General features: G+C 40.3%; 1 protein-coding gene and 1 long non-coding RNA gene across 3 annotated transcripts in view; both read left to right on the top strand.

Moving 5' to 3' along the window:
* The first annotated feature begins 1,866 nt into the window (after window positions 1–1,866).
* LOC141943798 (uncharacterized) lies at window positions 1,867–6,079 on the top strand. The gene is made up of 2 exons (XR_012629054.1): window positions 1,867–2,017; window positions 4,010–6,079. It is a non-coding gene; the product is annotated as an uncharacterized LOC141943798 (long non-coding RNA).
* Window positions 6,080–9,045: 2,966 nt separating this feature from the next.
* Window positions 9,046–25,570, top strand: part of BCAT1 (branched chain amino acid transaminase 1) — a 67,040-nt gene continuing 50,515 nt past the window's right edge. For both annotated transcript variants that reach the window (XM_074871436.1, XM_074871435.1), the window contains exon 1: window positions 9,046–9,291. In XM_074871436.1, coding sequence (XP_074727537.1) covers window positions 9,283–9,291 — 9 coding nt within the window. In that variant the 5' untranslated portion in view covers window positions 9,046–9,282. The remainder of the gene's footprint in view (window positions 9,292–25,570) is intronic.

The raw sequence follows: 25,570 nt of genomic DNA, 5'->3' as shown, positions 1-25,570 counted from the left end.
GTCTTTTACATAAACATCTCCCTAGTTTTTCAGGTTCAGCTTCAAACACATCACAACAAAATGTGGAAATTAGTTACGTGGAAAATAGTTTCTTTGATAAACTATCTTCTTTCCATTTTCGGGAAGTAACTGTTAAACTTTAGGAGAAAGAGGGCACATGCCTAGAACTCAGAGCAGGTTCTAGCCCCTGTGCTTTCAGTCTAGTTCAAGGATATGAACATGAGCTCTCTGTATCCTAGAGGGTGGCCTGATGAGCAGTTTTACTAGTCTGTGGTGCTCTGTAAGTTTGCAGCCCACTGTTGAGGATTTTCTGAGGGAGTAGAACGGCAAAGCAGCGATTTTAATTGGTTGTTGAGGTGTGTTGGTGCTGGGTGCTAGTTGATGCCCTAAAAATTTATTTTCACGAAAGTTCTAGCCTCTCAACTAACTTTTGCCAAAGTTGGTTCTGTCTTAAGAATTTCAAACAATTGGCACTCCCTAATTTAAAGGGAAAAAAATCCCAGCTACATCTAGGTACATTTGTTAAACTGCGAGAGGTATAATGTTAATCTGTATGTAGCTCATGTCCAGTCACTGTCAACAGTTGCCATTTATTAATCAGGAATACTTTGATTCTCTTATTGCTCACAAGATGGTACCACTGTAGTTGAGTCTGTGTCAAAAGCATTGTAAAGAAAGGTATCTTGTCCGTGTGGTAGATGTCAAAGGGGAGGGTTTGTTGGATTACTTTAAAATTGTTTCCTTTGCCAGATTTCAAGGTGTAGACTCATCTAGTTGTTGCATTTCTGATTTGCTTATCCGGCGGGAAAGCAAGAGTCCATGTCCCTAAAACAAATGTAGTATGTATGTCTCCCAGCTCTCTCTTCAGATGTCGCTGCCAACCCTTGGACTCCTGTCTCTGTTTCTCTGGCTGCCATGTCCTGGCTTGCTTTGGCTGTTACTGCTACCCTTCAGATTGCCATTACCAGCTATGACAGTGCTAGTGTGCTGTTACCAGACTAACTTACCTGGCAGAATTTGGCCTTTGTGGCCCACTTGTTCTAAGCTTTACTCCTCCAGTATTGGTCCTGGCTTATTAAAGCATCTTTCAGAAGACTTGGATCTCATGCTCAGTCCAACAAAGAGATGCTGCAGCTGCTGTAATCCCTTGCCAAACCTAATTTCATCAGAATTATTGTAAGCCTTCTCCTCAAATGTGTAACCATTTACAGAAAAATGACAGGACTGATGTGGGGTAAGTTGATGTAGAATTCATTATCTCAGACTAAGTGCTATGACTTGATAATTTGGGCTATTGCTCGAGATCTATTTATAGAAATGCATTTATGTGTTTTTTTACCAGTCCTTCATGTGTCTAGTTCACCTGCTGAAGTAGCACATGTCTGGAGGTATGCTTGCTAAAGAGCATGTGTGTTCCTGTATACTTTCTAGCAGATACCATTTTTCATTGAAGTAGTAGCACTGCTTTGCTGGGGAATGTAATGGATCTCCTATAAAAACATATAGGTTTGAAGTATTTTCTTTCATGTGATGCCAAAAGCTCATAAAAGCATTGGGTTCCTAGCTGACTTATCACATAGAGGAATGTCTCTGCTGAGAGGGCACCAGCATTAAACCTGCAGTTTGGTACGGGGGTGCAGATCTCGTTAAGATCCAGGAGCCGAGGTGTTTGTAACCGAGGGCTGGCCTCCTGCACCACGGGCAAAACGGAGGTGACCCGCAACCTCCTCATTTTCCTTTTGCCCGGTGCCTCGCTCTGAACCGCGGGTGACCGCGGCCACCAGGGGGAGCCGCGAGGGAGTGAAACGCCCGGTGGTCCCCGGGGCGGCGGGACGGTCCCGGGAGGGGCGGTGGCTCCCAGCGAGCACGGCACGGCGCCCGCGCTGCCCCCGCGGCCCCTGCAAAGCCGGGATCGAGTGGTGATACCCCATGTGGTCAGGGCAAAAAAGAGACTTTATTGTCGTCCTCTTCTCAAATCAGCCGCACAACGAGTCAACAGTTCCGAGCCCGATCGCCGGTAAGTGGGAACCGGAAAACGTCTTGAAAAATTCTGGCTGCTTTTGTTGTGCACTTCTGGAGTCTTTTTAAGCTTGGTTTGATTTAGTCTGGGGAACCACAACATGACTTTAAAACACAAAGTTGATGCTGAGCTTTTATAGAGATCTGTTCATGCCAAAGCACTGCTGCGTGTCGGCCCCTCTCTCGGCTGGACGATTTGAAACAGGTTGTAATTTGGAGATTGGGAAAGCGGTCTTGCCACAGTCCAGCTGCCTCTCTGCCTCCTTTTCTCGAGGCACTCACAAGCTCTTCCAGTAACATCAGAGAAATCAAGATTTCACGTTGATTTCCACAATTTAATTCTACTGCTTTCAAAGAAAAGGCATTTTTGGCCCAAGATGTTTTACATCACCCAAAAAGATCACATTAGGTCAGTCTTTAAATATCGATTTAGTTTTCGTATCGAAGCCAAGCAGTTCAGCAGTGAGTCTTCCAGGTGGCCTGGCTGCTATCATTGGCTTTTATCATTAACCATCTAACTTTGCCTGTCCAGAGAAGGGTAACAAAGGGTCTAGAGAACAAGTCTTATGAGGAGCAACTGAGGGAACTGGGGTTGTTTTGCCTGGAGACTCAGGGGAGACCTTATTGCTCTCTACAACTACCTGAAAGGAGGTTGCATCGAGGTGGGTGTTGGTCTCTTCTCCCAAGTAACAAGTGACAGGATGAGAGGAAAGAGCCTGAAGTTGTGCCGGGGGAGATTTAGATTGGATATTCAGAAAAATTTCTTCACTGAAAGAGTGTCAAACATTGGAACAGGCTGCCTGGGGAAGTGGTGGAGTCACCATCCCTGGAGGTATTTAAAAGGTATGCAGGGACATGGTTCAGGACTTGGCAGTGTTAGGTTAACAGTTGAACTCAATGATCTTAAAGGTCTTTTCCAACCTAAATGATTCTATGATTCTATGAACTTCTGTGGAGAATTATCCTCAACTTGATTACACCCCCAGAAAAAAACACAACAGCACAAAACATCAGGTATTTCCCCTCTCTTACGTCTCAGGCCTGAGTGGGGGAGAATAAAGAACTCAGCAGTTATGAAACCTTCAGAGTTACCTTGGATGGGGAAAACAGGCTGGAAAGGAATCATGGTGCTTCCCTTAAAAGGTGAAGGAGTGGGTTGATTTTCATGAGAATTCAGGATTCTTGTGGCCTGGGTGCTAAAGTCTCAGATGGAGCCAGCTGAGATGGACTCTGCTGCTGACTCAGCCCCTGAGGTGCTGCTGCCGCCTTCAGCATCTGCCTATGCCCGGTTCACACCAGTCCCAACTCATTTTAAATGCCTTTTGAAGGCTTTGCTTCAGAAGCAGGATTGACACTTCACCTTCTGCAATGCGAAGGAAGCCAGCCCCATCCCGGCAGGGCTGTGGGGCAGGCAGTGCTGAGGGGAGGCAGGTACGGTGATCGGGAACCTTCTGGAAAAGGCCTGCGGCAGGGCAGGGGCTCTGCGTCGCTGAGGAGGCTGTGAGGGGGCAGAGGAGAGGAGAGGTGGAGGAGAGGTGAGGAGAGGCGAGGCAAGGAGAGGAGCTAGAAAACAGAAGTCTGGAAGAAATGTTGGAAACAAACTGTTCTTGGTTAATTCCCAAAGCGTAATGTTTTTCTTGCCTCTCAGGGCAGAAATAAGCTACACATTAACAAAGTGCTTATTTAGGAAGAATGCATAAAATGTATTGTGTTTATTTGGCTCCTCACACAGGCAGGCCTTTTCCTTTCAGCCTTTTTCTTAGTGTTTTCCTGGTGGTCAGGTGTTCTGTGGCTGCTTTCCCCTTTATCTTCTCTCACAACTTGTTTTTTAATGTTTCTTTCTGAGAGTGTAATTATGCAGTCTACTTCTTTGTAAGGACGCCAGCTTAGATGCTTCCCGCCCTTTAACATCTACAGTTACTTCCTACTCCCATGCTTTTTATCTGGGTTTTTTAAATCCAGATCACTCTGTTAATGTATTTTACTGCAGAGCCCGCACACAACGGAGATGGTGTGTCCAAGGAGATGGAAAAATGTCATGAGGATGGAAATGAGGAAACAAGCACCAGGAGGAGGTGCTGCCACAAAAAGATTTTGCTTCTCTGAAAGTAGCATCCACTGAAACCTTGCATCTCACTTGAGCCCTTCTGTGAGGTGACATGTGCCTGTGACTACGAGAGAGGCCACCATGCCTTTATCTTTCTGTTTCTGCAAAGAATCCTGAGTGTTTCTTCTCCTTTTCCAAAATGAAGACTAGTAATTGCAACCAGCACTTTATGTGTATAAGGCTTATTATTTCAGCTTCTCCTATCATTCTGTTGTAGCCCAAAATGACAAGACTCCAAATGACCTGTCCTTCTCTGAAAGAAAAATAATTTTTAAAATTATCTTACCCTAATATACATGTATGAATACATATGTATGTATAATATTTACATAATACATTTTTCTTTTTTTTTTTTCAGTTAGGAAATTTCTACAACACCAGCCCAATTCTCATCCAAAAGTTTCTTTTTTTCCCTCACTTGCTTCAGGACTTTAAAAACTTTCCACAACTCTATTCCCAGTTCTGCAAGGCAGTTATATGGAAATCATGTCCTGCAATTACCTTCTTAATTTTTCTGAAGAGTTTTAGTTTTGGAACTGGAATCAGTCACAAGTTTTCCCTGAAGAAGATTTTAGTTGAAAGTTGATGTTTCCTTATTTTAAATATTTGTGCCAGTGCACTTTCATGCAGTTGCAGAACCTAAGTTGTGATAGAATTTTAGTACAAAAGCTAAGTAGAAGCAAATTATTTCAGAAAGATCAAAACATACCATTCTGATATTCTTTAAAAACAAATTGTATTTTTGTTTGTTTTCTTTTTCTTTTTTTTTTTTTTTTTTTTAAATAGCTTTGGAACATGTTTCAAAAGCGCTTATATTACAAAAAGCTTTGAAAATTTAAAAAGATCAAAATTAAACTGAAACACAAATTTTGTCGAAACGATACCTTTTGATTGAATCAAAATTGCTTTCCCCACATTTTACTACAGGAAGTTTTCATTCCATTTCAGAAGAAAAAACATCTCAGAATCCCAGCTTTCTCTTAAATTAAAAGCCTGGTTTCTACCCACCTTCACCCTATCCTCTTTATGCAGATCAGCATTATAAAAGGAAACCTTTGAAAGTGTATCAAGCTGTGGGCTTCTGCCCTTCATTCCTTGTAGAACTATGGAATTATACAAGCTGCCTCTTTCAAAATTCCCCATTTGGCTTTATATCATAGAGCCTTTTCATTTTCCCAATGGTAGTTCCTCATATTTCTGTGGCTAAAATGTGAGTTTATTCAGTTCTGGTTTGGATAATGTGCATGATTGAAACCCCTTTGGTCTTCTGCAAAAATTCCACTCACGAGCCCACAGCAAGCAAAGGAATGCTGTGCTCATCTACATGGTTTCTGTGCAAACCAGCAAAGGAATGGAGCATACTCATCACAGGGTTTTGTGGCCACTCTACAAACATAATCTGCCCCTAGGGCCCTGGGTATCACAGCTCCTATTCGCCTTGTGAATCTCTAGAATTTGTGGAAACACTTTGGACTTGAAGCATATAAATTACCTAGTTCTCTCATATCTGTGAAAAACTTACTCATTAAAACTTCTAAAGTTTAACAGTGCTGTCAAGCATTCATGGAATGCTTTGCATTAATGGAAAATCTAGCATAGAAATGAACAATGGCCTGTTTTATGAAAATGAAATACTCAGAATGTAGAAAATTTATGTTCTTATTGATGGATCAATACAACTGACTGAATCAGTAGAAGTAAAGTCAACATCCCTTGCATTATAACTTCTGGAGTGTTACCTAAGGAAGTGTAACTAGATTGAGGTAATGTAAGCCAACACTGCAAAAATAGGTCTATATGACACATTTACTAATGGCAATTTCAGTTTTTGGGATGTTGCAGCAAGTTTTGAGGTAACTTATGTAGCTTCTCTCAGTTTTGGTCTCCTTTTTCTGATTTTTATTTACAAGTTCAGGTCCAGCTTGACTATCAATAAAAAAAATCTCTTTTCAATACGTATCCTAGATAACCTGGTGTTCTGGCTTTGCACAAATCTCTGTAGTTCAGATAACATTCCTCCTTTCCCTTTCCTTTCCTTCTCCTATTTCTTAGTTATGCCCAGGCCACGGATTCTGCTCTGTACCTCAACAGTTGGCAGTAGCTTGAGGGTAACTTGAAATGCATCTCTATGGTGGAGCACGATGCAGAGAAGTTAGAAGGGAAAAGGGCTCACAGCACAATACCATTCAGACTGGCAAACTGAGGTCTGGAAACAGTAAAACTGCATTCAAACAGCTTTTGTTCTAGAGGGATTCAGGATACTGAAGTAAGTCTGTAGAAACTGTAGAACCTGTAATAAAGAATGCAAAAAGATATATGGATAAATATCACACGAGGGGCAGACTCAGCATGACTTTCCTGAAGGGAAATCCTGGCCTACCTATCTAGAAACTTCTCTGAAGGATTCAGTGAACATGTAGACAGTAGAGATCCAATTGGTACAATCTACTTGGGTTTCCAAAGGACTTGACAGAGGTTCATAGAAAATAAGCTCCCATAAGAAAGGTGCTTTTCTGGTTGCTCTCATTAATTGGTTAAAAGGTAAGAAACAGAAGAGAGAGAGAATCTGTGCAATTGAGAAAATGATAAGGAAATGGAGGCAAATAGAGAAAGGACAAAGTTTGCTGATGAGATTAAAACCTTCAGAGTAACGATGTTAAACAATTCAGCCAAACCAGAGCTATCTGCAAAGAGTTGCAGAAGAACCTTATGAAATTGAGTACACAGCTGTCAAAATAACATATAATAATGTCTGCAAGTAGAAAATTATGCACATGGCAAAAAAAATGCGTAATTTCTGTAAACAGTGGTGGGTTATGAATGACCTTTCAGAAGAGAAGTCTTGGAATTAGATATTTTTTAAGAATACCGGTTTAGTTTAGTGCTCAGAAACAGTCAAATTAGGAAACAGAACACCAGACATTATTAGGAAAAGAAACAGAGGAAAAAAAACAAATTAAAAGTAATTATGGCGACCTGCATTTTGAGAGTTTTGTTCAGTTCATGTTCCCATCCTAAATCAAGGATGATCAGGGGTATGGAACTATTTTTATATTAAGACTAAAAAGATTAGCAGTCTTCATCTGGAAAAAGGAGATGGCTAACAGGGGATTCAACAGCAGTCTGTAAAACCACAAATTACATAGAGGGAATGAATATTTTGGTCCTTGTGTTTACAGCCTCACAGTATCAGAAGGGAGCATGATGGGAAATTTTCAAGTGGTAAGTTCGAAATAAAACAAAATTATGTATTTTTCCACAGAACAGATAATTGCGGAACTCATTAGCACAAGATCCTATAGATGCCAAATTTTACATGGATTCAATGAACAAAAAAATTAATAGAACAAAAATCTGTGAAGAACTGTTAAGCCTAAAGAATCCATCTTTCAGGAAACTGCTGTGGTACAAACTGCTTGAGGCTAAAAGAGCATATCAGGAAAGTGCCCCTACCTGCTCATTCTGTTCTTGTACCTCTTCTGTAGGCATTGTTATTGTTGACTGTCAGAGACAGGATAGTGAATTGAACAGACCCCTGGCCTGATCCAGTATGGTTATTCCTATGTTGTGATTGTAATCTAAAGATAATTCATCATGAATGAGTTGCTCTCATGAACGCTGAGTAGTAGTTCACTGACGATGAATTGTATCTGTCTGATGCTTTTTTGCTGGCTTCTCCGCCTCCTGTTTTTTGCTCCATCATTCTTCTCTCCTAAATAGCCACTATCATCTATTATATGTTCTCTATGTGAGCACAGCACTGCTCACATGAACTTTCATTTTGGGTAGTGTTGTTTACCCGTGTTTCTTTGGAATTGAAATTTTTGTAATTCCATTAAATAGCATTTTCTTACCTGGCTGAAGAGTGGCAGGAAGAGATAAACTTATGTTTATGTAACCGATCTCTGGCACTATACAAGAGAGAATTCATGTACATCATGCAAAGCAGAACCTGACACTTTTGACAGTATCATTGAGATGAAATAGCTTTCGACAACTACTCTCAAGCAGATCAGAAGGGGAAAACGTTTATGAAAACAGTAGTAAAGGAAGAAAAGACTTAACCGTAAAATCAGTAAAGATGAAAGTAAGCACATTGTGAACATTACATCGTGGTTACGCTGGGATTTTCTCTTACAAAATCATTGGGGGTTTGTACTACCACTGTACACTTTCACTGGTAAAAGTAAGGGAGTAGATCTACTCAGAAATCAGAGATCCAGCCGGCTGCAGGGCGGGCGGCTGAGCTATGAAGAGCTGTGAAGGTGTAAGCGCTGGCTAGCAGGGCAAGGACCCAGAGCCCCACTGTGAAACATCTGGCAAACCCAGCTAGCTCCAAATAAAATGCGTTGTGTGGGCTCCTCCTGTGCTGGAGGACTCGGCACAAGTCGTGTGTGTAGTGGTGAAAGGTGGGAGGCATGGAGGAAGCCTGCCGTGCAGTGAGAGCTGAAGGCCTTGCTAGCGACGGGAGGGATGAACTGCGAAGTGTTTGGTGTGTCAGACGACTTGGACTCAAGAAGGAGGAAATGACTCAGAGACGGAAAATGATGAGTTTCTTAATGCTTGTTAAGGGAGAAGCCTAAGAAGAACGTGTTATCCGCAGTGTAAATTACAGTAAAATCCTTTGATTGCCTCTGCTCGGTAGGTGCAGCGCACGATGCGGGGCCATTTTAGGGACGAGCCACTGCTGCCCCTGTGGATAGGTGCGGGCCTGGGGTGGGCAGGGAGTAGCTCCCACCGGCCTCGTCCCCGGCTGAGGCGCTGCCGGTGCTTGCCCAAGGCGGTGTTGGCCCGCCGGGCGGAGGTGTGCGGTCCCGCCGGGAGGGGCGAGGCGGGGCGGCCCGCAGCCCCTCGCCGCTTTCCGCGGCGGCGTGCGCGCCGCCCTCGTCCGCTGATGCAATCGGAGCCCGCAAGCGGCGGCGGCCACGGCAGCAGCAGCAGCAGCAGCGGCAGCAGCAGCGGCAGCAGCAGCCCCAGCCCCAGCCCCAGCCCCAGCGGCGCTCGCCCGCGGACCGGCCGGTCCTGAGCCCGCGCAGCGCGGCGCCGCCCCCGGGGGCTCGGGGACCCGCGGGACTCCAGCAGGAGCGGTACCCGAGACGAGCGGCGGCCCGCCGAGAGCCCGCTCCGCTGCCGGCAGATACCCGCCGTTCGCCAGCATGACCGAGGTAAGCGGAGCGAGCTTCCTGCCCCCAGCCCCTCGTCCATCCCTCGGGAGATGCGGGCGGCACGGAGACTTTTCCGTGGGCAACAAGGAAAGCGGTGGTTTACTGATTGGTCTTTACAGATTTTAATGCTCTTATTCGTTATTAACGCTTTGCGAAGGAGATTGCTGTCCCCAAGAGATCTCTTCTTTGAGATTCAGAAGCAGGATGTGTGTGATTCTACCTCTCACCATGTTCTTTCCTTGCAGACGGCATGTGTGGAAAAGAAATAATGAGTCGAGGGGAGAAGGGGAGGTGGGCGGATTTCTTACTGGTTTTTATCATTTCCTCGGGGGAGGGGATTTCTTACTGTTTATTTGTAATGCGGGACTCAATGATTAAAAAGAAAAAAAAAAACCAAAAAACAAAAAAAACAACTGCAAAGGTTATGGTCTCCTGGCAGGCTTCATGTCTTTCTATGCCTATGAGTTTATTATAGGTCTTATGTCTGCCACTGTGCAAAAATAGCCTATGGATAAGACCCAGTAACATGTATTTAGAGACTTTAAGTAATTTCAGAAATAACTTTAAATAATGGAAGGGGAGTTGTCGGTAGTGAACACTAACGTGAGAGATGAGCATCTGTGAGAACTCTCCTTTTATAAATGTAATGTTTATGCTCTTCTGCTTAGTGAGGCTGATCTGGGGATTAAAAAGAAGTCTTCCTTGTCAAGACAAAGGGCATGGAGATAGCACGGGCGCTTTTCAATTAGACTGAGGGAATATCACAGCAACTTTATACCCTGTGGAACAGCTGCACTAAGAATAATTCTTGGGTTTTGAAAAAGGTCCATGCTGGGCTGTCTGTGAACTTCACAGCTGAAGCCTGATGCCAAAGTTAACAGCTGAGGATAAACAAGACTAAGTTATTTGCTCTCTTTGGGTAACTATAACAGATGGAATATAGGCACAACAGGTATGTGACTGGCAAGTGCCCCAGCTCCTCTCTGCTGCTGATTACAAGGGTTACTCTCATCCCATCCTAGGTCTCATCAGCATTGCTGTGGAGCAGTGGTGCAGGTGCTACTGGGGATGTCAGGGCTAGAATGGGTGAGTGCTCCTCTCATTAGTTCTGCAACTGAAGAGTGGCAGACCAGCCATGGCAGAAAACTGATGTGAAACTGCTCAGGGAGAGTACCCAAGCAGCTGCCCGAGCCAGAATGCTTAGGGACAGAATGCAAATGTGTCAAGGAGTGAGACAGAATGTCATGTTTTATATCACTTTTGATGTACCTGTTGTGTGTCTAGGAAAGAGAGCATGACCCTGGTCTCCAGGGTGTTATCCGGCACCTGGCAGTAATGTTCTGGCATGCCCATGCCAAAAACAAATAGTAGGTAAGCCATAGACCTACCCGCCTGTTTGCTCAAAGCCACACTGACATCTCGCTGGGTTCTTCTCACCTGCACAAAACTTAACTTTGCTTTGTATTTTTACTGTAGAAAAGACATCATGAAGCAATAGCTACAGCAGTAAAAGTACACTCCTGTCACTTGCAAGTGGTGTAGGCTTGCAAGTGGTGTAGTCAGTTCTGTCTGAGCCCTTTACCCTTTATTTGCCTCATCTGTTCAGACTGTGTAAGCTCTTCAGGGTTATGGCTGTTGCTGTGTATTTGTAGAGCATGTACCAAAGGTGCAGAAAATTACCATTTGATTGTTGTGATACTTATGCAAAACTCAATAAATTTATGAAGGCATCAGTAAACAACAGCATTATTGCAGCTCCTTATCCCTTCATCTCGCCCTTCATCATTTCCTGCTTTTAGTCACAATCCTCTCTTTCTCCTTGAACCATTAATAGCTCAACCTCAACCCTCTCTTTCTGGCCTGTTCAAAGGAATGTTATGCATAAGAAATGAATTATGCCTCTGGTTTCTGCAGTCCTGCCTTGTCCACCTATTGCACAGATTGTTACTGACAGGCCTAACACTCCTAACATTGTGCGATCCAATGGATATTCTGATTTTTCCCATGGAAATTGAGTATTGATATCTGCAGCAAAGTCATAGGTAAAAAAGATTGCAAAATCAGAAGGTAGCTTTAACACTGTTGATATCTTGCTGAACCAGTCCATAGGCCGTGTCCTTGGTTTAATTTGATAGATGAGAATAGTTTAAATGGAATTCATTAGTGATTAATTTATCCCTGGGAGGGCAATGTTAGGAAAGGAGGTAAATCAGCTCATTAATTGTGTAAGCACTCAGTTATTCTGAATTTGTTCAGCCATTTAAAAAAAAAAAAAAAAAAAAAAGATTTGGTGTGGGCATGCTAAAGAATCGGAACAGACATTCTTTTCATTATTTTCATATGTTATGCCATTTCCTTAAATGAATAATCATAGCTGAATGTATAGCCAACTGCAGCTTATTGGTAGGTTTGAAAGCAGGACCTTCAGTGTTAGAATGAAGGAGCTAAGGGGTAAATTCTGTTTGGAAAATTTGCACAATTAGCTTTCTTAGGCCACGCACGTGAGGACTGTCATCTTCGTGTCACTACACTGACATATTATGTACTCCACAGTGCGAGATAAGCTCATCAGAGACTTCAATGAGCTCAAGCCACTCAAAACTGATTGTGGCTTTTGAGAATAAATTGTGGCTATCCAGCTGCCACAATGGTTGTAATGTAGAGATTAAATACATGACCTTAATTTTGAATGTCTGAATTTTGGTGATACTCAAGCATAAATCAAAGCAGTATGTGACCCTAATTTATTATTCATAGTCACTTACTTGCTCACAACTCGATACCTCTAATTCTCACATAGGATGAAGTGAATGAGTGGTCCCATTTACCTTGGAAACAATTTCATTATTTTATGACTTTATACATTAAAGGGACAGGTAATATTACCTCATAAAATAGAGCACCTGTTGTAGAAGGACAATTTAGCAAATATTACCATATGGTATTGCAGATGAAAATCCAATATTATGCTCATGGAAAGGCCTAATGTTGCCCTTTGCTGTGTATATCAAATAATCCAAAAGAGTTAACATGAACTAAATAATTGAAACTATCTTTAAAATGATCAAGAAGTTTTACCCATCTGTCTTTTGTGCATCTTGACCCATAGTATATTACTGTTTGTAAAAACTAATGTCATAATACTCTTCCAACAGAGTTACTCATTTACTTTCTTCCCTTGAGGTCTGCAGTTTTTTCCAGGTTTCATTTTAGAGTATACCTGATGCATTAATGAAGTGCAGCGTATGACTTCTCAGTAGGTACACAGCTATTGCTAATTCAGTTTGCCTATTAGAGCATTTCACATAATATTTGATAAAAGCACTCTTAGTAAGCACAGAAAATATATTGCTTTTCTTGTTATATAAATAGGGTTTAATTCCACAAGGATAGTATTAATTTCCACTAGTATTCAGAGAGATCAGTGACACACAAGTCACGTCCACTTGTTTAATTTTATTTAGACTGTTGTTTTAGGGGTCGTCACTTCTGTAATAAAAGCTTGCATTTGCATTACTCTTACTGAGAGTGAACTTTTTTTAAACTTTGACACTGAGAAGCTGAGGGAACTGCGTTTGTTCAGTCTGAAGAAGAGGAGGCTTTGGGGTGATGTAATAGCAGCCTTCCAAAATCTAGAGGAAAATCAAGGTGATGGGACCAGGCTCAACAACAAACAAAACTGTATGAAGTACTTGAAAAAAAGGAGACCTCCACTGATTTTCTGGAGTGTGAATTTTAAATTAATATATCTTAAATATAAGATATAAATATACCATACAAAATTGCATATTCTACTCTTACAACAAAATTATTGATTCACAAGTTTTTATACAACTGCATATCATCATGCAATTTATTAAAAAAACCCACATAAAGTCCACTTAAAATCAGCAATAATAATATAATTTCTGCTGATGCATGGAGTTTCTCACCCTCCAGTAAAATAAAGGAAATTCTTAATCAAAACAATATGGAGAAGAAAACTTTATAGCAAATTTTAATACTTTCAGTATTGTCAACATATTTAGCAAGCTAGTTGTTAAGTAAGTTTCTTACCAGATGGATGATGCAGGTTTTATTTTCCTGATTTTAAAGTTTGAGGAAACGGGTAAAGAGGTTGAGTTTTTGATCCTGGACGAATAAAAGCATGTAATTTTTAAAATAGGATCTATAGTTTCAAAGCATTCAAAAGTACCATAATAATTTTTGAGAACAGAACATCAAGATTTATTAAGATCATCAAATTGTCAAGGTCACAGTCAGTGCTAGTGTTGAGAGTCAAAACACTAAGTCCTTCTGAATCCTGCCCTATTCTGTGGCAGTACCTACTTACAAACTTGGAAAAACCCTTCCTCATTGCTAGAAAGTATTGCCTGAAGTATAGGGGGTGAAAGCTATAAAAAATTAATAGTTGTGTACTAGTATAAAAGTGTAATGTGAGCCAAGTTTACTCCTTACATGACATGAAGTAGTTGTTATAGCATAGGGTATTATAGCATACAGTAGCTACGCAGCCACAATTTTTGCCATAGCTGTACAGCTGCATATATACATGCATGCACACAGAAAAAAAATAAATCATATTGTATTCACATGCTCGTGTATTTGAGGCATTTATCCATCATGAGTATATCATTTGTTTTTTAAGCAAGAATGGTTAGATACACTGTAGCCGATTTATATGTTCAACTAAATTGCAGACTCTACCTTAAACTGGATTAACTGTCTTTAGAAACAGAAGTGCAGTTTGGAAGACAAATGAAACAAAGTTTCACATGCCAGGAAGGGTTTTGTTTCTGTAACCATAGAGGAAGCCCATTGGGTTGTTTGACTGTATTTGATTCAGTTCAGTTTTTCTTCTTTCTATATCCTTCTAACACAGCTGTGCTTTTTTCTAGCACTGATCCTGTGCTGTGGCCCAGTCTATGGCCCAGGCTTCATCCTCAGTATTACATAGAATACAAAGACAAGTTCTGTAGTCTATGCTTTTTTTCATATTGGCTAGTGTCTGTACCATTCAAATAACTTCATTTTTTTTAAAATATTATCCTTTGCCTTTCAACACCTTTTTAGAGATTATTTTTGGCATTTACAGGTTGATTCTCTTCTTGCCACCTGGAGATAGAAGTTCAGTAATGTTGGCCTTCCTTTCTGGTTTTCCATTGAGCTGCATTTACAATTGTTTCCTTTTGGATCTTCTTTTAAGTGGTTTTGCTGTAGCCACCAATTTTTTCATCACGTCAATTGGGCAAAATATTTATTGTGACATACATATAAAATTAATGTTCTGTCCTACCATTTCCAGGTGAACTGGACTTCAACAGTGGAAAAATTGGATCCAATTCTAAACTGTTTTAAGATGCTTAACTTCATAAATTCAGAAATGACAGAGACATTCTAGTCAAGAGCACTGATATTCATGTGGGTTGAAGTTGGGCAAAACCCTTGGTTCATAGGGGTGATATAAAGAAGTCACTTGTCAATTTAGATTTATTGAGCTGAGCAGGGCTGGTTGATCATTGATACAGATGTTGAAGTGTAAGAAGACAAGCCTACGTTACTTGTCATGTGTCTAATACCTTCGTTTCTAGTGCCATTGCTTAGTATTTCAAAGTTATCATTTTTCTAATAGAGACTGTATCACTCTTGATTTGTGATGACCTTTTACCATGCTGTAATTTTGGCAAAGGCCCTCTGTTTGCTTTGCGTACTTAACATGTGCTTAATGCTGACACCTCTACAAATACTTCATCTGTGACCATACTTTTTCAAGGCCACTTTTAATGTGCTGAGTGCTATTTTGCTCTCAGATTCCCTGGGCAGAATCCAGTTTGCTGTGGGCACTGTCAACAAATTATAGGGAATTTCAGATAAAGTCTTGCTCACAGGGTATTTAGAAAGCATGCATAGGGTAACTTTAATGCAACTCCAAAATTTTGGAGTGTTATAATATGTGATTTTTCTGTGTCTTAAGAGTTGTTACACAGTTGAACATATTCTAAGTGGGTGGAGTATCTGGCTTTGTCACTAGTTTAAAATATTTTACCTCTTCTGAGCAGACATCATCAAGAAAAGCAGGTTCTTGTGGGTGTTATACTGGTGGTTTTCCACATTCAAAGGAGTAATGTGTGACACTGTACAGTGACACAGTAGTTGTGATCTGCTTTTCTTGGCTCGTTAGTAAGCTTTCATGGGATTGTTTACATTTGCTTGGTGTGGTGAATTATGTTTGCTACCTTTCATTACACTCACTGAAACTCATAAAGACTGTAAAGCAAGAGAAGTTCCTAGTATATTCTGAGCTGGATGTCTATCATGCAAATATGTTCCCTTTCTGTAGTTTGTTGTTGATCTGAACAAGAACACGAACATCATTGTAGGTGCTGTATTCAAACAGATTCCCAGGATTTTCCCTGTGGGTTAGCTCTGTTCCTAGTGCCCTTTACATCAAGAGGAAAGCTTCAACTTCCTTTCTACTTAGTTGAATTGCATCCAGTTAAATCAAATTAAGGCAGTGTTTGAACACACAGCAAAAGACACGTCACAAAGATATAACCCATGCTTTGGTAAAAGCCAGGAAGAGATCTCCTATTACTTCAAATGAATTATGTCAGGCTTAAAACCCACTGGACCTAGTATAGACAGGTCTTCTGCAGCCATCACCTGTGTGCTGTTATGCAAGAAACTTGATATGGCATAGATGTGAGTAGAGTGCACAGCCAAAACCACATCAAACACCTACACTTATTCTTCTTCCTTGAAAAGAACTGTAATGGTTCTGATGGGTATGTCTCTATAAGGAAGAGGAGCTATAGATCTAGTTCCTGGGGAGCTGTGCATGCCCTATTCTGGCACCTGTCTGCCTCCCAGTGAATTCTCTGAAGCAACTGCCAACCAGTGTGAGGTATGCTGATGGGACAATCTATGCCTAAATTTCCTGTCTATAGAAAAGACAGATATTTCTACCTTCCTTCACCTAGGTGACTGTAGAGCCAGTATTAATTTAAGGCTTTCAGGTGTTACAGTGATAACAGTCATTTAAAGCTTATAAATAATGAAGGTCTCAGTTCTTTATCTGGAACAAGCAGTAAAATAGCTGCAAGCATCATACAGACCAGCCTACCATCAGAATTCAGGAGAAAGCACAGTATTTGCAACACCTCTAGACAAAGAGTGCTGACTTTCTGGTTTTTGTTGTGGGGTTTTTTTTCCTACCCTAGCTTGTGTCACTCATTTAAAGAGACCTACTAGATCATTCAATCCACTGTAAGCTCAGGTCTGGGTCCTTCTGCAGCACTGTGGCCAAATGACCAGACAGAACACATGTCTAGGTGTATACAGTTCTGCCTGCAAGCAAAAACCAGGGATTATGCTCAATCATTTGAGAAGACCAGCACAGTAGAGAAGCACATTTATAAGGAGTACCCCTCTAAGTCAGGCCAAGTGTACCTGCAGTATTGAGCCCTTTCAGATCCCCAGGTTAGATAGCTGCTGCCATGCTTTATCAGCTTCATCAGCTGGACACTTAACAGCTAAACAAATGGCTTGGGAAGCAGGGAACAGGCAATAACTGCACTAACGCAATACAGAAAGTCATGCTTCTTATGCTTTTGCACCAGTGGCGTTTGATACTTGGTGATGAATTAAATAGGCCATGCAAAGTTATCAGGGCTAGATGTGATATCAAGCCAGCACACGTCTGTCCTTTACAGACCAGCGACCATGCGCACAGTTGCATAATGTTTTATTGCGCTTAATGTTATTTGAGAGCCAGCTGTGTAAGTTACTGTTTTATTATTTCTAGTGGGACTGTGTACAGGACATGCAGTGAAAAAAGTAACTCCTTTCTCCTCCAAAAGCTTTTTTTTTTTTTCCCCCAGAGCTTTTGTTTTCAATGTGTGATTCATTATTGCTCAGCATCTTATGTAAACCTTTATTCTAGTGCAAAATGGACTTAAATGGGACACGGTCTAAGCACTCTGAGAATAGCTACAAATGACCCCTTATACAGGCCAGTGATTCAGGCCTGACCGTGTGTTTCTTCTGGTTCCACTGTAGCTATGAGGGAGCTTGCAAACAGGAGTATGTCCTTAAATACAGTTTTTTGTCTGCTAGCTCTTTTCTTTAAGGATGTCAGTTCCCATTTTGGAATCTATCACTGTCTGCTGTGGTTTGGTTGTTTTTTGGTGTTTTGGGTTTTTTTTTTTTTTCCCCCCTAGGAGTCTACAATGATTTATTTGCAAACTGCAGAAGCTTTGGTCTCCCACACTAAATTGTCTGCTTCCAGTTCTAAACCCTTAGTAACTCTTCAGACAATGAATTTATTTGTTTCTGCTGTGTATGCATTCATGTTATTCACATTATCATTTGGTAATTGCATCAAGCCACTTGCCTTGGTCATCAGCTGCAGGATCTGTGTGTAGTTTCCACCATCAGGGAATTTCACAAATAAATTGTAAGCTATATTTTATGCATCTTTAAATCAGATCTGTACTTTACCTGTACAGCTGTCTTGGGATAAAAAATATAGCCAGTATAACTGAATCCCTGAGGAAAATAAGCAGAATAATTTTTATTGTGTTTAGGTTTATCTTTGCCTGTATAGCAGTGCAGTTAAAAATGCATCCCATAGCTCCGGTTAACTTTACTATGAAATTTTAAAATGCTGATTTAGTACCTGGCATTATAGAATACCTGAGCAAAGAGAAATGTTAGAGAAAATGTAATGAACATGGAGCTTCCTTGTAGTTAACAGCAAAGCCCTTTTACAGTGATAGGGAAAAGTATGTAATAGCATTTATACACTTTCTTGTTGCCAGTTTGATGTAAAAGCTCTCATATCAAAGAGAACTGGGCCTAAACACAATAAAACCGTGGTGACTTTCAGAATTTTCATTTATATTGTTTGAACAGTAACCATATCACATAGCCATGAGACACTATCTAGTTAGAAAACAGATGGATGAATTTATAGGTCAACTAGATCCAACTGGTTGCTTTAACATGTTTTTCTTTATGCCATTCCAGCAAACAATGCACTTGTTAAAAACCTAATTAATGCTAGAGCAGACAAACAAACCAACAAAAGAGACACTTAGAGGCACTGTTCATAGGAGTTAGAGATGGAGGAGCTCCATTAGGTCATCTGCCTATTCCCCTAATAGTACGAGTCTGTTTTCCTCAATCAGAAGGGAGAGTTGGTTAACTGAGCTTAACTGAGGATAAGGACAGAAGAAATGGCACTGGGGAGTGACAGAGCAACAACATGGTCATAGGAAGGAATACAAAAAAGAACCGTATGAGCAGTGGGCTTAGAAATCAAGGTTAAAGCACGTTGCATTTGGAGGTCATTCACAAAGAGGATTTCTTTAGAGTACTTGCCTATTTCTGTAAATAAAATAAGAAGGAGGATTGTATGGTTGTGCAGGAAATGTATTAAGACAGAACTAACTATTGAATAAAGAGATACCATGCAGAGATGTACAGCTGCTTTACATACTGTATTGGATGTGGCTGGTGGTAGGTGTTAAGTATTTTTCAGTTGGGAAGAATCACACTTTAGACTCCATATTGTATAAGTGTAATTCACAGTTCATGTTGTAAACTTTCTGCAATATCTGGCAAATTAATTTTAGCCTGAAGTTGAATAGATCCTTAGTCAGGTTCTCCTTAGAGTCAGTTACAACAAATTAATCTATTTTCTATTTCTGGTGAACTCTTTTCTTCCCTTTAGCCTTCTTGATAATCTAGTTTGTCAAGCACACGTTCTTTTTGGGTTTCAGAAGTAGTTATCCTTCACATTGCCTAGCCTTGCTACCTTTCAGGTGAACTGATACAAGCTTTCTTGTACAACAGGTTAGGCATTACTGAACTCATCAAATATTAATTTAAGCACCAGGTCAAAAAATTGGCATTATTTCCTAGAGACGTTTCTCACCTGAGTGCTGACTGCAATGACTTGACCTTGGCAACATTGTCCTGTGTTTATTTAATCTCATGAAACCAACTCTGTCTACTTTTAGAGTTGTGTTATAGCTATAAATGTTACTAAATATGAATCTTGGATGGACTAGCTGAATATTTCTATTTCTTTGTTCTCTGTTTTAAGGTTTTTAGGTTTTTCTAACCAATAAATTGTGCTCATATGTTCTGGATTGTCTTTTACTTAAACATAATAAAAACAGTGATCCTTGTTTTAAGAGGATCATATTTCAGTTTTATTCAAAGTATTTAAATTAGTTTAGATTAAACCAAATAAACTGCTCAAGCCAGAACATAAGTGCCTGCACAGTCTTTTGGACTAATTTAATGATCATGTATTTAAATTTGACCTTACTTTACACAATGCAGCTTTCTTAGATGAAGAAACTCTTGTATGTTCTAAGCCCTGATGCATTCACTCTGATGAAAAATTATCATTAAATAACATGGAAGAATTCTTTTTCTGCTATGCTAGTTGCCTTATATTTTTCTTTATTGTATACTGTTATTACACTGCCTCACTGTTTAACCAAGGTTGAACAAGAAGCCACAGTAAGGTGATAATGCTCAGCTGACAAGGCATGAGGGCAGATACATGTTAGGTAAGAGTAGTCTTAAAGAAATGCATTGAAAGTGCAGAAATCAACACAAGTGAGAATTCTTGGGGAACTAAGTAAAACACTAAGCACTGAAACTGCATATGCCAAATTGTCCTTTTTTTTTTTCCCGCCCCCCAACGCTGATCTGTGCATACATTGAGGTATATTGATGGAGCTGTTCTGGGATTTATGCTGTACATATTCTTTGAATTCATTATTGAAGGCTGACAAGCCAACACATGGAGAGTGCACCAACCTAACAAACAAAGATATCTCAAAGATCTCTGTTTAGCTTGATTATTGGTTAGAAATACAATTTAAGAATTAGTCTTCTTGCTCCTCCTGTGTTGATTTTGAAAAGGGTAGATTTAAAAGAAGTTGTGTGGATAAGACGTGCCGTGCTACCATGTAAATGACCCAGCCCAGTGAATGTACTTGGTGACACTTGCATGGTAACACATACATACCTGTATGTTCACATTCACATACGTACAATACAAAGACAGTATTGAAATTATTTTATATTATGCAACTACTCCCTTGACAGCTGAGGTGAACATGCCTGGCTGTTAGATTCCATAAATGACATTCCTGAGCTCTGGAAGTCTTTCATAAATGTCATTAAGTAAATAACTTTTTAGTTGATATTAAAAATAGTATTATATGACTCAGTCCTACAGCAATGTTCAATTTTTCAGTCTGACAGTGGGTGTTTGTTTGGGGTTTTTTTAAAGCTATGAACATCATTACTGGTTTTTTTTCCCACAAATTTGTGTTTTATGTGGTGTGGCTGCCAAATCATATTAACATTTCCTAGGGGCAGATAAAAACTGTTTTGAAGTCATGGAAGTGTTTTATATGACTGTAGCAATACACAGAATATGTGACATTTGTTCACATTGGACTCTCCTTTTATACCTGAAACAGAAAGGCAACTCTGATTTGTATGGCTTTGAATGCCGAAGTACCTGTCATCACACACCTGATTTGGCTCACCTGTAGGCAGTACCATAGCATAAGTCATGTATTGAATTTATTGATCTGCTAGATTCCTGGAATCTGATAAGTATTCTAATTTCACTATCCTTACAGTGTAAATTAGAGCATGAAATATTCATTAGACAGTAGCCAGAAGCAAGCACGGGAAAAAGCAGTAAGACACTGTTTTACCTTGGAGAAATGTCTCAGAAAGAATTTTCTTCATTGACAACTGTTTCTCATATGACTTCTGACTGAGAGGAAACTCCCATTCCATCTTTGCTGGGATCTGATGACTGCTACAATATAGTCTTGGGTTTAATTTTCTCTGCGTAGCAGGAGATGGGCTTGCCTCGGTAAAGGGAACTACATGCAGTTGTAGCTGTGTATCTGTGGCTTATTTGCTTCTTTAGGTTCTTGTCCCTGTGAATAGCCAACGCCTGCCAACAAAGCACTGTCTACAGTCCTTTTGTGGGCATAAAACTGGATTTTCAGATGTTCTCTATCACTGGTAGTACTCTAACTAGGGCACTGGTGCTGTTGATGAAATTCTCACTTAGAGTGAAGACATCAGAGCTGTCTGTGGGCTGACTTGCATAAGCACGTGAGCACTGGTGAAAACAAAAAGATGACTAAGGATTTTGTGAAACTGCAGATCTTGAGTTGTTCTGAGAAGCGACAAATATGATTTCCTCGCTGAAAGTGTGAACTCCGTAGAAATTATTTGCAATTTATTTCTTTACTCCTGCCTTCCACTAGGGAAAGTTTTCTGTTCCTCAGTGATGAGAAGAGTTATCAAACAACAGGGAAAATTAAGTGAGCACAGAACTGATTAAAGAATTAGATTTCTTTGAAAAAGGGTGACAAAGTACATGGCATATAGAGGTAACTGCAAATTTTTTTTGAGAACAGGTGCCGTTTTTTAAAATTAAATAATGTCATACAATGTAGGTTAAAGAAATGCAGTTTGCAGCTTACATTTACAGCGATGAGGCTTCTGATAATCTTCAGTTCCTATTTCATAACTGAGGATGAGCCTATGGGATAATGGGGTAGCTAAAATCTAAGAACAGCATTTTGACAAAGTACCTGGTAGAATTGCAGAACAGATAATCCCAAGCAAGAACAAAGACATTGGTGTTACCACTGGGTCTCAAAAGTCACCAAGTGTGAGGGCACAGGAAAAACTAAGGCAGATTTTTGTAGTGTAGGCAGTCTAGGGAGTTTAGGGAGGAGATGGGCCTATTTTTGTAACAGAAGGTAATTTCAGCTAAAGAACAAGTGATCTGACTGCATAGAAGAGGTAGATTCTCTGATTTGAAGAAGCTGTGAGATGCAGGAAGATACCCTAAAAGATGAGCATAACCAGAGGGATGGCAAAATGGTAATAGTGAAGTTGATTGGGTGCACTTGCAGGTCAATACTTTGGCTACAAGATTTCATGCCTGTAACAGAATAGCAGTCAGAGAAGGTGTGCCAAAGGCAGCGGGGAAAGCCAAGAACATCCTGTTGCTAAAAGATGTTGAAAATACATATGTCTTATGCAGTCTGAGGACCAAATGTATGAATTGAATATTCAGGTTTGGGAAAGCTCTAGCAGAAGTGCAGGTGAAAGCTATTAAGTATAAAATTTCCAAAAGTGCTGGTAAGTATATGTTCTGCTGATCGAGGATGCCAATTAAACTCAGATACCAGAGTGAAAAGAGTAGGCTTATTTTACTGTTAATAATTAAAGGATATAACTAAGTACTACAGAAAACTAAGCAGTAAGAAAAATATAGAATAGTACACCTAATTATTACTACATAGAGTTAAGCAAGGCAGTACACCTAATCATTACTACATGATGGGAAGAACAGTGATTAAGAAAGATACATCACCACCTGCATACGTTACCAACATCCAGATCCACAATCGCTGGGGAGCCCTGGTTGCAGCGAGGATTTGGAGAACCTTTCCATGCAAGTGGGAAGCCCTACACAATGCATCCATCCATAGATGAGGCATCCAAAGTCACAGCAAGAGGGTCCAGCCTTATATACCAAAAATCATCAAGCCAGAATAACTTGCACCTTTGTTTTGAGCAGAAACATCTGGTTTCATCCTCCTGTTGGATTCCACCGAAAGCCTGGCCAGGGCTCGGGGGGAAAAAACCAAGGGAGTTTCTAACAAGGCCAAACACTTGGGTTCTCAGCCTTGAACAAGGCGAAGCAAGGGAGGTTGGATACACATTCTCACAGCTTTTCATCCTCACTACTGATTATATTCTGTCTTAGGTACATCTTTCACTAGTGAGCATACATATTAATGATACTAATAATTAATGCTAATGGTAATACAGATTTTACTAATTAACAGATACTAATAATGGATAATGTTTAGTTTTGAGGTTCATCTAGAGGTCAACTTTGTTTCAGGGCCTATTATTCAGGCCCTAGCATTACAGTGTTATACACACAATGGCCCTTCACATTTTGTGAGGACACTAACCTCTCTAAGGCTTACTTCTTCTTTATATAAGAGTTAGATTGGAAGTAAGTACTAGTGTGAGGGAGCACTATTATCCAACTGAGTATATTGTGATTACTTTTGTAAATGCTAAAGGATTTGCAATGATTATTATATCATTGAGATCTTCTATAAAAGTAAAGACAGAATTACTCAACACTAGGTCTTTATTTTAGTAATGTTTCTCAGTGATGTAATGACGTATGAAACCTATCTTTTAACAAAATTTAATCTAACATGATTTTTACACTTTTTTTTCTCATACGGGCTTTACTGTAATGGCAAAATCAATGTGAAATTTCAGTATTTTTGAAGGAAAAATGTGAGATACTATCCTATTTCCAACTTAGAAAAAGCAGTTACATATACCATAAAGAAAATGTTAGCTCTACACCACAATGTAGGAAATACTGTCATGCTTGTGTAATTGCATAGCAACTTGATACAGACTTGAGTCACTTTTGAGGAGACATTGACCCAGTGGCTCAAATGTATTTTTAGAATAACATCAGTGTTTTAATGGATGGAGTTTTAAATCTACCATGCTACTAAACACAAAGGGCAAATTTATGCTTGGCATATCTCCCTTGGCAATGTTGGCACTAAACTAGGGAGTAATTTTCCCTATTACATTTAACAACATGTTTCAGATTTAAAAGCCATGGAGTCATTAAAATATGACTCCATCAATTAGAAAGTAATTGTGGTATGCCTTTCTAGTGCTGAGGGATTAACTCAATCTCAGTGCGGTTAACAAAGGCAGTTAGCTACTTGCCTTAAATATGAGTTAAATCTGTAAAACATAATGACTTCATGGAGAACAGGATTGGCCCCATGGCATATGCCCAAAAAATGGGCTGTTGACTTCACTGAATTCAGTGGGAACCTTGAACTGAAGGGCAACAGGATCAAGCCCCTAGGGACTGTTCCTGTAGGTGTTCCACACTCCAAATTCACACACAAGTTTTGTATCTTTTTAAAGATCATGAAAGAGAATATCAAACTGTATCCAGCTTCAGTCCTCTCTGTGTTGATGCCAACACTTGTTTTAGGGCAACTTCATAAAGCAGAGATGGGAAGAAGCTGAAGCATAATGGTTGAATTTTGTCAGTATTTGCCGTCACCAGTAATGACTATTAGAAAAATCCAACTTTGCACACTAGATATTAGACAAAAACCAGCAATGGAGCTGGAGATGCTTGAGAAATTCTTGCTCCACAGTTGGCAGTTACCATCCTGTTCGTTGGTAACCATCACGCTCTACATCCTAATTCACTGCAGTGAAGAGAAACATCAGTTGTCTTAATTCATCTGCAGAATACTTAACCATTATAAACTGATGGTGTCATGAAGGCCTTCTGGGATTTTACCACTGAATTTGGAAGTATTTGAAGAATTACGGGGAAAGCAAGCACCTATATTATACAGTGCTTAGTTCAGACTGTGCCTCAGTTTGGGTAACATATTAGTCCTGCTAGAGTATGACACTGAGTGCCATTGAACACTACCAAAAAGACTTGTCTTTCTGGAGTAAAAAAACCCTAAGCTTTAACATATTTTTAATAAGGTTTTAAGGTAAAGCATATTAGCACATTGTAAAGAGATCTGTGATTTCTCTCGGCAAATCCTCCTTTAGTTGCCAGGAAGAAGCCTGTAGCAGTGATTGCATGTCTCGCTGTAGTTAGAAAAAGGAGAGGAACGAAAGGGTTAAAGCTGATGGTGAGAAAAGGCTGGAGGGATGTTAAGGCCTCCTTGGGGCTTTGGAGGGGAGGGGAAGTGAGAACTGCTGTGTCTGGGAGTTTGTTTTTTCTTTTGTTGGTAGCAAGTTTACTAACTGTTAAAGGTCTACTGAAGATACCACTTCCCCCTCCTCCTCAACCATATCCTAGAGATCTGCAAAAAGTAAAAAAATCATGTAATTTGCCTTGTGTGTGTGTGTGATGTTTCAGAGCCCGTGAACCATGCAGCCCCAGTCCTGGCCCCACACATTGGTGGTTGCTGCAGGACTGTGGTGGCTGGTGTCTCCCTGGCACTGCCATCCACCCTGTACACAGCCCTCCTTGGAGGGTGACAGCTGCTCCCTGGTTAAGAGCTTGGGGCAGGGACCTCACAGGTCTGACCATGAAGGGCTTCCTGTGCACCTCTTTCCTTCAGGGGGCTATAAATTTGATCTGTGGCCTTCCCACCCAAGATGCAGCAAGGCTGAAGGGTGG

This window comes from Strix uralensis, chromosome 5 (genome assembly GCF_047716275.1).
Source record: "Strix uralensis isolate ZFMK-TIS-50842 chromosome 5, bStrUra1, whole genome shotgun sequence".
Lineage (NCBI taxonomy): Eukaryota > Metazoa > Chordata > Aves > Strigiformes > Strigidae > Strix > Strix uralensis.
Note: the sequence above shows the minus strand (reverse complement) of the source record. Positions and strands in the feature narration are given on the sequence as shown.